General features: G+C 42.0%; 1 protein-coding gene across 2 annotated transcripts in view; it reads left to right on the forward strand.

Moving 5' to 3' along the window:
• The first annotated feature begins 1717 nt into the window (after positions 1 to 1717).
• The window catches only part of RPTOR (regulatory associated protein of MTOR complex 1), a 304649-nt gene continuing 291045 nt past the window's right edge, over positions 1718 to 15321 (forward strand). The window contains exon 1 of one of the 2 annotated variants that reach the window (XM_084646962.1): positions 1718 to 2457. In XM_084646962.1, the coding sequence (XP_084503088.1) occupies positions 2296 to 2457 (162 nt within the window). In that variant the 5' untranslated portion in view covers positions 1718 to 2295. The remainder of the gene's footprint in view (positions 2458 to 15321) is intronic. The other variant, XM_084646963.1, reaches the window with a different exon arrangement.

Consider the following 15321-nt stretch of genomic DNA (forward strand, 5'->3'; position numbering starts at 1 on the left):
CAACCACACGCCACAGTGAGCATTCTTTATTGCCTTCAGCTATTGACATAAAAACGCTGACTTGCCTGAAATGCTGACCAAGACTCAGGGAAACTAAGGCCTGGTCTACGCTAAATATTAGATTGACCTACCTACATTGCTCAGGCCTGTGAAAATTTTTATGCTCTGTGCGACTTGTTAGGTTGACCTAACCACCACTGTAGATGCAGCTAGATTGACAGAAGAATCCTTCCACTGACATAGCTACTGCCTTTTGGAGAGGTGTATTACCTACATTGATGGAAAAGCCCCTTCTGTCCATGTAGGAAATGTTTACGCTACAGTGGCACAATTGCAGTGGTGTAGCTGTGCCGCTGTAGTGTAGACATACCCTAAGGTTATATAGAAAATGGAACAAAATTCAGTGCCTTGCATAATGACAGATTTCAGAGTAGCAGCCGTGTTAGTCTGCATCTGCAAAAAGAAAAGGAGTACTTGTGGCACCTGAGAGACTAACAAATTTATTTGAGCGTAAGCTTTCGTGAGCTACAGCTCACTTCATCAGATGCTCCGATGGAGTGAGCTGTAGCTCATGAAAGCTTATGCTCAAATAAATTTGTTAGTCTCTAAGGGTGCCACAAGTACTCTTTTTATTTTTGAGAAAATGGAATAGAGACTCCTATGCCAAGCCCAGTACCTTCCTTCTCTTCCTCTTGAGTTAGATAGTGTGGTCCCCTTTTTGTGTAAATGGGCTTGCTTATGGGTGTGCTTCTGTTTCTCGTGGGGCTTTGCTGGGTGGGGATTTTGGAGGGTGATTTTTTTCGTGGGTGTTGAAGCAATGTTTTGGAGGTTCTGGGGAAATTTGGGGCCACGTTAAGAGTTTTGGGGTGTTTGGAGGATATTTTGGGTGCTGTGGAAATTTTGTTGAGTAGTGTTTGGGGCATTTAAGGGAGTTTGGAAGTCTGTTGTAGGGAGTGGGGATAAATTGGTTAGTCTCTAAGGTGCCACAAGTACTCCTTTTCTTTTTGGAGCTGATGTAATGACTATTGAACGCTTTTTTCGGGGGCGGGGAACAGTGAGGAGTTTGGAATGTTTTGGGGGGCTGCAATTAGGAGTTTGGAGCAATTTGGAGGGTGCTATGGGGAATTTGTGGGAATTAAAGGATGTTTTGGTTTGCTAGGGGTGCTGTAGGGAGTTTGGGGAGCTTAAACGTGGCTAGGATACTGTGGGGGAGTTTGGAATATTTGGGGGAGTGTGGTGGGAGTTTGGAGTGTTTTGGGGATGCTGAAGGGAGTTTGGGGACTTAGAGAATGCTTTAGGAATAGTAGGGCGTATCGTGTTTTGGAGTGCTGTGGGGTGTTTTGGGGGCTGTGGGTGTGTGTGGGGGCTCTGGAGAGTTTGGGGAGTATGGGGTGTTTGGGGTTGCTGTGGGAGTGTTTGGGGGGTCCTGGAGTGTTTTGGGGTGCTGGAGGGTGTTTGGGGGTCCTGTGGGGATTTGGGGGGACTCAGGGGGCTCTGGGGAGTTTTGCAGAAGGCTGGAGTACTTGGGGGTGCAGTGGGGGGTTTGTAGTGTTTTGGGGGTGGTGTTCTGGGGAATTTAGGGGTGCTGAGAGGATGTTTTGGGGGAGGGATCAGCCGTGACACGCCCACACCAGGGACTGGGCGGCGCCAGCAGGCTGAGAGGAGGCTCTGGTAACCCAGCCTCTCCCTGCAGTTGCGATCCCGAACGCGGCCGGCCTGGTTTGTCTCACGCGGCGGCCCGTCCCCGCGGTGCATTGTGGGCCGTAGCAATATGGCCGCCTCCTTGGTGTGCGGCTGAGGGGAGTTTAATTCTCCGGCGCTGCGGATCGGTTCCCCTCCCACGGGGGCCGAAGCCAGCCGAGCCGCCAGGGGCCCGTGTGCGTGGGGAGGAGCCGGGGGAGGGCACGATGGGCCGAGTTCGGCTCCCGCCCCAGCAGCCGGGGAGCGTGCATTGCCCGCGGGGCTAGAGGCCCGGTCCCCCCCCCGAGTGCTTCTAGCGACACCTCAGCCCTCCCCGGGGTCGCGGAGAGCCCGGCCGGGGCTGCTGTCTGCGGACGCCCCCGAGGAGGAGACTTGCCGGCTCTGAGCCCCCCCTGCCCCGCAGACACCTGGGACAGGGGCCCGCTGTTCCCCTCTGCACCTGGGAAAGGGGCGCGCAGAGCTCCAGCCGGAACAGTCCCCTTCTACCTCTCAGAGCCCCGCCCGGAATAGGGACCCCACCGGCCCCTTCCTCTCCCCAGCGTGTGCTGGGCTGGGGATTGCTGAGCACTTGCCGCCTGGCCCCCTTCTCCCCTGATGGAGTCCGAGATGCTGCAGTCGCCTCTCCTGGGGCTCGGGGAGGAGGATGAGTCAGACCTGACTGACTGGAACTTGCCTCTGGCCTTCATGAAGAAGCGGCACTGTGAGAAGATTGAGGGCTCCAAGTCTCTGGCCCAGAGCTGGAGGATGAAGGACCGGGTAATGCTCTGGGGCAGAGGTTTATGTGGGGGAGGAGGGGAAGGATACGAAGGAGGTTCTGGCCTTAGTCCAGGGTCTGCAGCATGCTTTCGGATGCATCACTGAGTTTATTTGTTCCTACTAGTTAGGTTTTCTGTGGTCCCATGCACTTGTTGCATGACTACAGTGGAAGTGAACATATTAACAGATTATGAATGCTGGTTGCTATTCCTAATTATATGCATTTTAAACAGCTGCATTGAGTTTCTTTAAAACTGGTGCCCCTCCTGACAAAGTAGTGGAATTAATGACATCTTAAAACGGACTTCTCTGGATCAGGTTAATGGCAGGGGTGGCCAGCCTGGGGCTCCGGAGCCACGTGCAGCTCTTCAGAAGTTAGCATGTGGCTCCTTGTCTAGGCATCGACTCCGGGGCTGGAGCTACAGGTGCCAACTTTCCAATGTGCCAGGGAGTGCTCACTGCTCAACCCCTGGCTCTGCCGTAGGCCCTGCCCCCACTCCATCCCTTCCCGCCCCCTCCCCTGATCTGCTGTGCCCTCGCTCCTCCCACTCCCACCAGAGCCTCCTGCATAGGATCATAGAATCTTAGGATTGGAAGGTACCTCAGGAGATCCTCTAGTCCACCCCCCTGCTCAAAGTGGGACCAATCCCCAATTTTTGCCCCAGATCCCTAAATGGCCCCCTAAAGGATTGAATTCACAACCCTGGGTTTAGCAGGTCAATGCTCAAACTGCTGAGCTATCCCTCCCCGTAAGAGCAAGGTCTGCTACCCTATCTTGGAGATGCAGTTTACTGCAGAACATTTACCTGTAGGTTCTGAACTATCAATGCTTCTGGCTGTTAAAACAAAACGAGGGAGGACACAGAGCCATTCTTGATTTTTAATTTTAAGTGAGTTTATCATCTTATGAGCCGATTCACCAGTGTTAGTGGTTCCCAATGGTTGTCCCAAAGGCATTAGTGCAAAACACTCTGCAGCTGGAATAAAAATAGTCTCTAAAGCCACATGCCAGGAAACAGCTGATCGGGAGGTGAGAGGGAGGGCTGATCAGGTGAGCGGGGGGCGTGGGAGCTGATGCGGGGCTGCTGATGTATTACTGTGGCTCTTTGGCAATGTACATTGGTCAATTCTCGCTCCTTCTCAGGCTCAGGTTGGCCACTCCTGGGTTAATGGTGTGGGCAGACAGTGCAGTATATGCAGACATTATATTCTGTGAAGTTGCCCTGTGGGGGGAGGGCTTAGACCCTCTTTGGGATGTTACATGGAATATATGAGTAATGCATTCTTACCAGAACAATATTAGGATCATAATATTTTTGAGATGGAAAACTGTCCATGTGACTCTCTATTGAGACTCAGTGTCAAAGTCGGGTATAAGGGTCTTGATGCGGTTTCATAGAGGATTGTGGGATTTTAATCTAGTCTTTGGCGGATTCTGCAGGTCATTGTGCAGTGGGATCTTCGTGTTTGCATTGACATGGTCATTTCACACTAAGCCTTGGTCTACACTGTGGGGGTGTGTGGGGGTGGCAATCTAAGTTACGCAACTTCAGCTACGTGAATAACTTAGCTGAAGTCGATGTACTTTTAGACCTACTCACCGCGGTGTCTTCACTACAGTAAGTCGACTGCTGCCGCTCCCCTGTTGACTCTGCCTGCGCCTCTCACAGCGGTGGAGTACAGGAGCCGACGGGAGAGCGCTCGGGGATTGATTTATCGCCTCTAGACTAGACATGAGAAATCGACGCCCACTGGATCGATTGCTGCCCGCACATCCAGCGGGCAGTGTAGGCATACCCTAAGAATCAGGGTATTAACTCATGTGTATTCCTGCCCAAACTTTGTTTTTCATGCACAAAAAATTAACTGTAGTTTCAATTGGATACAGTGTTCATTATTTCCTGACCTAAACTGTTGTGTGGTGTTATTGTGAACTATATAACTTGCACAGTTAGTAAAATGCATGAAGTGCTTTGGGATGGAAGTTGCTATAAGAAGAAAACAGGCTCATATGCTTGTCATTCAGCAGTGCTTATATGCTTCTGTTTAATTTTCACTTTTATATGAAAAGCCTAATTGGGAAGTAAAATATCCCAGTGAAGCTATCAAAAAAAATATATATATATTAGAAGTGGCTACAGCCACATGTTGGTGCTACTGAAATCCTCAGCCCTGTGAACCAGAGAGAGAATGAGAGAGTTGCCTTTGAAAACAAACACAAACTAAATGCCTGCTTAATTTGGGCATTGTGGTGGAGTGGAGAGTAACTTCTCATTTTTTGAATCCCTTTTCCTTTATGATCTTTCTTATCCCCATCTTATCTGTGAGTTCTTTATGCCAAAGAAGATTTTTAGGTAAATGGAATTATATCTCTCTCATTTTCCAGCTCAAATGTTCCAGAAGTCACTTAAAAAAATAGTACAGTGTCAAAGTGAGATTTGTTTCATTATAGGGACGTGATAATTGTTTCTGGCCCAAATCTTAACCTACTGTAAAAATGCTACTTAAAAATAAACAAAACAAAATACACGTCCACTATTTTCCTGATCCTGTAAAATGTTATCAGCTCTTCTAAAGAGGGCTGCATTTTAGACAAACTTAACTTGTGTCCGCTGGGAAACTGGGTTATCATTAATGACAAACAGGTGGTGATGAATTCATGATCATACAGGTTGCTCTTAGTAGTTTGCTGCTTGTGCCTGTGCGCTTAGTTCTTGTGAGCAGGCAAGGTATGAAAAATACAAGAATCCTGTCTTCCTGCAGGCAAAATTTTTGTAAGTTTCCTACCTAGTTTTCTTACAAGTAAGCACAGTGGTGCAGCATAACTTGCATATTTCTGAAAACCAAAACACAGCTGATAGTTTTAATTCTGTGCCTATCTGCCTTGACATTCTCTCTTTAATGAAACATTTTGTGCAACTTCTGACATTAGAAATATAGTGCTACAGCACCAATTTATTGTGGGATGAAAGTATCTGTTAGTCTAGAATGGGTAGGCAGATTAAAGGTATTCTATATATAGTACACTTCTAATTTTGTGATGTTATATTTGAACAAGCAGATTGTAATATAAAGGGAGGACTGTACTTATAGTCTAAGATTTTGGGTTTTTTTATATATACTTAAGTTTCACTACACCCACGTGTGGGTAGGCTCAGCCGAGAAGCAAAGGACTAAATGGTCTGTGGATCCTGAACTGTTTTGCACTAGAGGCTCTTTCCAAGTCAGTGTTACTGTGTATTATCAGAGCAGTATGTGAAAAGCTTGCATTACTACTGCCCATGCTATGCCAAGTCTGTGTTTGAACTAGAAGACTTTGATTTCTAGTATTGTCAGCTGGGCACCTTCCATGAGCACTAAATTTAATACTTTAAAAAAAAGATTTTTATAATAAATGCATATGAATGTCCTATTGGAAAATAGTTTTTAGGCTTCTAATGAAGGCAGAAGTTAGTAGTTCAGCATATATGATTAAAGATGAAAAGTCCATCAAAATATAAGCAATTACAAAGAGTGGTGATTTCCCAAAGAGTGTTTGAAAGGGCAAGTCCATTTTTAATGTTTAATGCTAACCTTCAAAAAGTTTGAAAATATTTTTAGTTTGCCTTTTTTTCTCATCAGCTGTGGATTTTCCCTCCCTCCTTTTATTTTTGAATAAAGCTGGAATTAAGCATATTATTGCTATTAAATAAAAAAAACAGTTATGTAAGCATCCTTAAAGCCCTGCGTATATATGGATATCTTCATCTGGACCATGTTTGTGGATCAGATGCGGATACAAATTTTATATCTGTGCAGGGCTCTAAGCATCTTGTCATACCAAAATGTTTGTACCCCAGCATCCTCTCTTTTGAGAACACAGTACTGGGAACAGAGTATGTCAGTTAATTGCTATAGAGCTGGTAGAGGGAATATGCACAGTTTTTTTGATTTTCAGACTGAAGAATAGCAGGTAGTGTTCTTGAAGCTATCAGAGTCAACTGCTGAAATCTTGGTTTGGCAAAGCAATAAGGGGACTAACGTTCAGGCTCTAAGATTAGAACCCAAACTAAATCTGGCACAGAATGTAAAGCTCTGCTTGACCCAGCTGAAATCTCACTGTGTATCTTGAATGAGAGAGTAGACAGTTCCATATGTGTTTTATTTTTGAACTGAGGTGTATGATGACCATATCCCTCTCCTTGGATTCTCATTGACTACTGTTCTTTTATGAATCTTCTAATTTATCTTTCTCCCCTGCCTGAAAAGCTCTCTTGTCAGGGGTCAGGAATGAGACTGACCTGATCAAGGCTCCTGAAATCCATTCTCACTGGTTTATAGTATATGCTCAAATAAGAGTGGCTCCAAATCCAACTCTGTTTCGTCACATAATGATGTATACTATAGTCACAGTGAATGTCTAATTTTATTGAAAACTGTTTCAAAATGGTTACACTAATCATTGTGGGCCAGATTCTACTATCCCTCCTTATGCCAAGTGGCACCTTTCTCCTCCCTGAGAGGCCCCATTATTTTCAGTGGAGCTTTTCGTGGGGTACGGTGCTACTCAGTCTGAGCAAGGCTGGCCCTGTGTGACCGTAACTGCAGAATTATTGTTTATCTTATATACTATTATTTTAACTGAAGAGGGCAGGAGCAAATCTTGAACCATCAACTTGGGCAGTAAAGTTTTCTGAACCATAAATATTCATATATTTCAAGGCCAGAAGGGACCATTGTGATAGTCTGACCTCCTGTATAGCGCAGGCCACAAAACTTTTATTGTTGGTGCATCTACATTGAACTTTGTCACTTGTGTCAAGTGAGCTTTTCTTTGTCTTGGGATCAGTAATGGTTTGTTTTGTAGCATATAGATGGGTGTCACTGTGAATCTGATTAACTTTATCAGGTATTCTTTGTACACATCTGCCATTCATATGTGTCTAGCCACTTTTCCTGCTAGAGTATAGGGCTATACTATGAACAATTGAAATATTGGATAATTTAATTTAGAAATTATTTTGTTTTGTTATCTTCTCTATTTTCTTTATCTCCCTTTGTTATCCTAAATCCCAGTAACTATTTTTGGTGTGTTTTTATTAGATGTCTTCTGCTTCTATTGCTTTTTTCCTACCTGTGTTGTTTGTTTTCTCAGCAATCAGCTGTGATCTCATAGATACTTATTATGATTTCATGTAGTGAATAAACACCAGGAATGGATCTTAAAATCTAGCTGGTGCTTCATTAAAGAAATTAACACTTTAATAACCTATAAATATAGGTTATTAAACATTCAGTCATCCCCTCCATTCAGCTAACTGAAGTCAGCTCCACCCTGGTAATCTGTACATAAATTAAAACAAAGTGTAAACAATTGTAGGTGAATAGAGGGTAAAAAAATCTGAACCAGTTCTTATTGCCAGTAATTCACACAGCCCATTAAAAGTGATTGTTAAAGGTTACTGATTTATCCAGAAAAGCAAGTAACTTTATTTAAATACAGACCAGCTAGGTATTGTATAGAACACCTTTTCTGTGTGAAGCATTGTGAGATAGTGGTGTGGTTAATGTACAGGGAGATATAGCAACTGTTACAGGCTTAGTAATAGCTCATGAGTTGTTGGACTTAAGAACTTGCTTTAATGAGAGAGAGAATGATGGCTGGAAGGCTGTGGTTATCCCTTTTCTTTTCAAGAGGCACCAAAGAATTTTAGATTCCAGCGTTGTAGAAGGGATCTTATTTTTAATGTGTTTAGAGCAATGTGTATGAGCGCATATGCAGGGGAGTTCTCAGTTAAACCGGGTTTAAGTGGTGCATACTGAAGTCTCAGAATTTTTTTTTTTTGCTGGGGGGGTGGAATTCTAAAGTAGAATTTTAAAAAATGCTTAAGTCCCTTAGAAAGCCAAATCCCATTGACTTTCAATGGAGTTTATGCTTTTAAGTCACTTGTTGGAAGCCCAATTCCGACCCAAAGTCTTTGCTTAATTTTTTGAAGGCCCTACCTGTGCTAATAACAATATAATATAGCGTAGAGGACACACATGTGTCTGCCTCCATGACAGGTCCCAATATGCTAATCTGATAGTTCTCTAAATTATATGTTTCCTTGAGAGCCACGTAATGTTTGCAGCCTTCACTTAATTTAAAATGTTTGGATCCATGTAGAAACCAGCAATAAGGGAAACAGTATACATACATACTGTATGGTTGCTGCTCTTTTTTCTTAAAAGCAGATTCATTTCAAACAGCAGAGCAAAGTGCATTTGTTATATTTCTGTACCCATTAAGTAGATCATGAGAATTGAGACCTGTTCCAGGAGTAGCATATTGTATCTGAACTAGTGACGGTAATACCTGTGAGGAGGTGGGGTATCCAGAATAACCAGATTATTATGGCATTGGGGTTATAGGTAGAATCTGAGAAATTACAGCTAATCAAAGGGCAGCTACCTTTCCAGTGATGTGAGGCACAACTTTTAACTAGTCTCTGAGAGTTCGTTTCTGACTATTATAAGTTTAAATAATTAGGGTAATAGGGCTTCCCCTACTTCACTTGGGAGGCAATTTGACTGTCTAGTAAATTTCCCTATTAAGAAGTGTTCCCTGATATTCACCCTGTTTCTTAATTTCATTTCATTGTTCTGTTATGCCTCAAGTACTGCCCTAGATAATGTCTTCCTATCCTTTTGTGTCCTTCAGTGATTCCTGAAAATCCCTTCTCTTTCTTTTTTGCTTGCCGTAGCATACCCTCCCCCTATTCTCTCAATTTCATGTTGCAGCCACATTCATTTCAGCCGTGGGCCAGGCTCTTTGGTACCTATTGTGGTGTTTGTTAATCAGTTGAGGGGGCTGGTAGGCAGTCCTTTCCCTAACCTCTCCTCAGTCAGACTGCCAACTTTGTTCTCTCCTTTTCACAGCTTCCTTTTCTGGTCTATTTCTGCCTTTGATGGATTAGAAAGCAATGTTTGGCTGCTGGCATCATCTTGTGAAGCCTTGTCCAAGGGTAGATACAAATGGATGGTTTTTAAATTTTGAATTAAATATAGGTTGTTTTTTTAAACAAACCTATTTAAAATTAAATTTGAAATTGACAACTTTATATTAAGGCCTAACCTTATTATAATCTATGAAAATAATTTAAATTAAATACAGAAACCCAGTATTAAGCAATATAGGTTTGCTGCTGAAGTTATGAAATCAGCCTACTGAGCTGGAGGAAGTCACTGGCTAATCACCTGGAACCAGACTTTGTTGAAGTGCTAAATGAGCGTTTGATAGCAGTAGCCGGTGCAGAGAGAACATTTTGTTTCAGTTTATTCAGCTAGTTCAGTTCAATGACTATAGTTCATTCACAGTTGAGAAATAGATAGGGAGTTGAAAAAGCAAGAAGGTTCATGTTCCTCATCCAATCCATGCATGAAAGCTAGGTGTGAAAGGATGAGATCTTCCAGTTCTAAAACTTGTGTCTCTGGTCACCACGTGCATTATCATTTCAGTTCACTACCTATGAGTGATACGTCCTCTGTTTAATAAATCAATTAGTTTTAAATGCAGAACATGTGAAGCTTTTTTCTTATGTATCCAGCACATTTAATGTAGTTTTATTTAGCTAATAAAATAAGACTCAATTCTGTTTTTGTGCATTTTAATTGAATTCTAGTTTCCTTCGGAAAAAAAACTTGACAGAAATAAAAATAATCTAGTAAATATAGTGTGAAACATTCGCCATTTTCTAAGATGAGCAAAAAAATTAAGAATGTGAATATATGTAAAGTTATATAATAATTTAAATAAATGTGTATAGATATAGTGTATCATCCTGGTTAGCAAAAAGAAGCATCAGTTTAGGGTAAAGCCTATATTTAGTTGGAAATCAATATGTTTTAATGATTACCAACTGAAGGAGATCAGCCTGCCTTCAGAAAAATAATGAAAACATACAAATTCAAAAGAAGATTAAAATTGATGATTTTAAATTAAGGTTTCCTGCTTGGTGATTTAAATCATGATTCAAATTGGTGATTTAAAAGGCTTTGATTTAAATCAATCTGCCCTGCTTACCTATCCCTCTAAGCAGCCTTATCTGTTCCTATGTATACTGGTCAGGGTTCATAATTATCCTTTTGGTGGTGACGATGGTAGGCAAGAAGTGGCTGAAGTTCTGCAGGAATGTCTAGGAGAAAGTAATAAAAGTGTAGTGCATTATCTAATAGCTTTTGAGACTAGGTTACCTGAAATATGTTTTCCTCATGCTGTACTGCTGCAGTTGAGGCCAGTGGAGATGCTAAAGCTGGAGCTCCCTTGTTGTAAATGGGAGAAGTTTGTTTTCTCTCAGGAGCCTCACATTTGGAATTGGCTCCTATCCCTGGTCCTTCAGAGGCCAGGTCTGTTAGCCTTCAGAGTGTGCTACAAAGCCCCTCTTCTCTCCCAAGCATTTGGAGAAGGGAGGAATGAGACTTCGAGAGGTCTTATTTGTGTTTATCTCCTGGTTTGTATTTTACACTGTGGGAAGCAGTCTATGAAGAGCTTGAGATAGAAAGCTTGTCTTCTGTAAATAACCAGAATGCACATTAGTTAGGGATGTAGCCAACAGCTATATGAGACTGTGTCTAATTTATCAGATTTTCATGGGTAAACAGAAAGCAATTCTAGACCACACTTAAAAGGGATGCTTGTGGATTCTTTCCCATGCCCCCAAATACACATACACAGAGGCTGTTAACTATCATAGTGAATATGGAAGTTGTCTCCTGCAGTCCCAAATTCAGGTCTCTTCATACACCATTTGGCCAGCTAGTAATCTTAATTTTACTATTAGTTACAGAAAATTATCCCACAAGGGTTTGGGAATAAGATGGAATTCTTTTTTTGCTGTGTAAAGCTTGATCTCATGATGCCTTGAAAGGGAAGCTCTTTGGAAGAGAGACATTGAGGAAGAAGGGGAAAACCTCTATCTCCCAATTTTAAGAGTGATCGTTGGTAAATGTAATTAAAATAACTGAATATTGTCACGTCCCCCTTTTCATCAAGAAGGCCTACTTTTGCAGAGGTTTTATTCTTCCTGCTCTGGTTCTATGGAATATGTGTGCCACCAGAGTGACACTGCCTTCATCTATTATTTATTTATAGAATTGTTTTATCAGAAGAGTTGGAATTAAGCTTTGAATGTTGAATTAAATCACATAGCTTTGGTAGCAAGTGAGTCATGAAACTTTATTAAAATAAAAGGATCTCAAATATGTTGGATTTTTACTGACAAGATCCTACTAAAGTCAGAACATTTAAATTGAGCCACATTTTACTTTTATTGATTTCTAAAATACACAGAGAGCAAAAGAGTTAGTTATACTGGTTTTATTTTAACAAGGTTTTTTTTTTTTTTTGCTGCTTTATAACCTGCACATTGAGAATTAAATCCTGCTCTTAGGAGAACAGGCATAGGCAGACAATTGGTTTTCTACAGAAGTGTAGATTAACAGTGCTGCATAAGAATGCTCTTAATTCAAATAAATTTGTAGAGCTTAGCTGCTTGGTTGCTAAACGTTCCACATTTCACAGGAATACTAATGGAACATGGCAGCATAATAAGTGTAGTGGAGGGTTAGCATTGAAATTACACTTTGACTCATGTTTTATGTATGTTCATACTTAAATAATCTAATAGACGGTGGTGACCATTACTCCAGCTTGTAATAATCATTGTAAGTCTCCTTACACTAAGTCACATTTGTAATCAAACTGCGCAGAGTTTGCTCTCTGTGATCACTGATTGCACGCGCACAGGTAAACATGGAGTGCCAGCGGTGGGCATATTTTAATAGGCCCTGTGCTAGTAAATTAGACTGGGATCTAAATCCAAATGACTCAACTGTCTCCCTTAAATGAAGACAGATTCTTGATATTAGGAAGAAAACTCGCCAGAATACTGGATGGCTCTGAGGACTGCTAATGGTGTGAATTATTTCACTTCCAGGCTAATGGTTGAAATCCATGTTAGTTCAATTATGGCAAAAAGTAGTTATGGCTCTTCAGTGACATTTGTAAAATGATTTGGTGGGTGACTTTGGCTGCGAGTGAACAAACATCCATATCACAGAAGATCACCACCAAAGCTGGCATGAATGGGGAGCCTTGTTGGCAGTCACATTATTGAAGCTATAGATTGAATCTCCTCTTTTCCATAGACATGATCACTCCAAGTTGCGGCTGCTGTTGTGCACTGATGGAGTAGAGTTGGGAAGCTTGCACTTTCTGTTTCTGTCTACACACATTTTATGCCTAAAGAGAAAAAGGACTTCACTCTTCAATTGGAGCAGTTAATTCACACATTTTAGAAGAAAAGGGTCTAATCTTGATATGGTAGTAGCAATTCAAACTGGATAATCTCTGTCACCACCTCTAGAATTTTCCCAGTTCAATTGGGAGTTTGTGGACAAACAAGTTTGAAAATGACTAAGTCTATAATCCATAGTTTTCTCATGCATTTTGTTTAACATTTCCCAAATATCCCATCCCGTTGTTTACAATATAACCAAAAATTCCCTAGAGCTAGGCTAATGGCAGAGTTTTTTTGGTATTGCAATAAACCAAATCAGCAGTTTTTGTTTTCTGTCAGAGGCTTAATTGTCTGCTTCAGCTGGAAAGTCATGAAAACTCTTGCTTTAGCCCATATTGATTTCTTATATATGGGGCCCTACCAAATTCATGGTGCATTTTGGTCAATTTCATGGTTGTAGGATTTTAAAAATAGTAAATTTCATGATTTCAGCTGTTTAAATCTGAAATTTCATGGTGTCCTAATTGTAGGGGTCCTAACCCAAAAGAGGGGTTGTGGGAGGGGGGTCGCAAGGTTATTGTAGTGGGGTTGCAGTATAGCCACCCTTACTGCTGGCCTGGGTGCTGCCTTCAGAGCTGGGCCATCGCAGAGTGGTGGCTGCTGGCCAGGAGCCCACCTCTGAAGGCAGCACCACTGTCAGCAGTAAGGCAGAAATAAGGATGCCTCACTTATATAGTGAGTATTGTACTATATCTTATTGACACCCTTACTTCTGTGCTGCTCCCTTCAGAGATGGGCTGTTGGCCAGCAGCCATCACTCTCCAGCCACCCAGCTCTGAAAGCAGCAGTGCAAAAGTAAGGGTGGCAAGATATGGTATTGCCACCCTTAGTTCTGCACTGCTGTTGGCGGGGCACTGCCTTCAGAACCTGGCCAGCAGCCGCTGCTCTCCGGCCACCCAGCTCTGAAGGCAGTGCAGAAGTAAGGGTGGCAATAACCTGTATAATAACCTTGTGATCCCCCTGCAGCCCTCTTTGGGTCAGGAGCCCCAGTTTGAGCAATGTTGGTCTTCCCCGTGAAATCTGTATAGTATAGGGTAAAAGTTCACAAAAGACCAGATTTCACGGTCTGTGACGCAGTTTTCACGGCCACAAATTTGGTAGGGCCCTACTCCTGTAGGAAACATAAGGGAGTTAATTTTAAAAATATGTATGCACAATTGTAAGTGGAAACTGTGTGTAATGGTATGCTTAATTTGTTTGCAGTTACACTGATTGTATGCACAATCATGTATTGAGTATACAAGGGAAGTGTGTAATTGTGCATACCTTTTCCTGCATGTTGTTTAAGATAAACCCTACTTGAAATCAGCGTTTGAACTCCATAATGCAAGTTCAGGGTGTACTCGTAGAGGGCCCTTCACGTGTTTGGTATAATCAACCCTTCATGCCAGCAACAGTGATGTACTGCAACACAATTTTACACTGAGGTGCTTGAAGAAAATGTGCTCCTACTTTCAAACTTCACACCACAAACGATGTCCCTTTAATTTTGAAGCTGTTATGCTTGCCCCATCCAGCCCTGTTCATCAGCACTCCTTTCTCCTCCCATGACCACCTCTCTGTGGCTCTATCTCTGGGTTTCTTTGCTTTTTTAATTTATGGCATGTTGGTAATTGCTGAATAAAGGAGCACACGGTGGTACAGTTATTCAATCCCCTTGCTCTGATCACCCTTGTTTTCTAGTGTCTTGCATGACCAGCAAACTTTACAGTGAGTTTCTTCTTCTACACTCGCAATTTGGAGTCAGATCAGACCTTTGGCTGTGCGTTGACTTAGGTCAACCTCTCAGTATAACGATTGACAAAATCAGTGACCCGTTCTTTGATTTCAGTATTTCAGCTCCAACCAATGTGGAAGGGATAAAAATGTAATTTTTAATTTACCAAAATCAATTGTTTATTTTACATAAATGGCCAAGAGACTTGTTCACTTAAACAGCTCCGTGAGAGTACTTGGTTCTAATTATACCTTCACCAAGAGTAATAAATTGTAGAAATACAGTACTAGTATGATGAAAATGAAACAGACATTAATTTGACAAGGGGCAGTTTTGGAAAGGGGAGAGATTTTAGTATTCGTGAATGGCATAACAGCAAATTGTTACTGTTTTTGTTTTTTCATTCAAAAGGGTATCTGTTTCTATTGTTATGAGCTGTATGAAACCTTGTTATGGGTTGAGTTAAAATCTTGTTGATGGTAACAGAAACTGTGAGAGACTGAGGCAGGAAGAAAGCCACGCAATAGCTTGTAAGTGCACCGTGACCCTGGAAAAAGCTAGAGAGTACTTTTGGGTCTGCTGTTGGCTAAAGAGGCTTGGGGCTATAAGTGATGAAACTGCTCCTTTTGTTCTTGGTTCCTCCTGTACTTGGAGAAGCAGGACTTTTTACAGTCATTACATACAGTTCTCTAGTGCAAGAAGATTGCAATAGAGAAAATATCAGACTCCATACATTTCTCCTTCCACCTCGAACATCTTCAGGGCACTGAAATTTGACTAGCTGCTAAGTTTGAAAAAGGGTACATAAAAAAAGCATTAGCAAAGTCAGTA

The sequence above is a fragment of the Lepidochelys olivacea genome (genome assembly GCF_965140295.1).
Source record: "Lepidochelys olivacea isolate rLepOli2 genome assembly, chromosome: 14".
Taxonomy (NCBI): domain Eukaryota; kingdom Metazoa; phylum Chordata; order Testudines; family Cheloniidae; genus Lepidochelys; species Lepidochelys olivacea.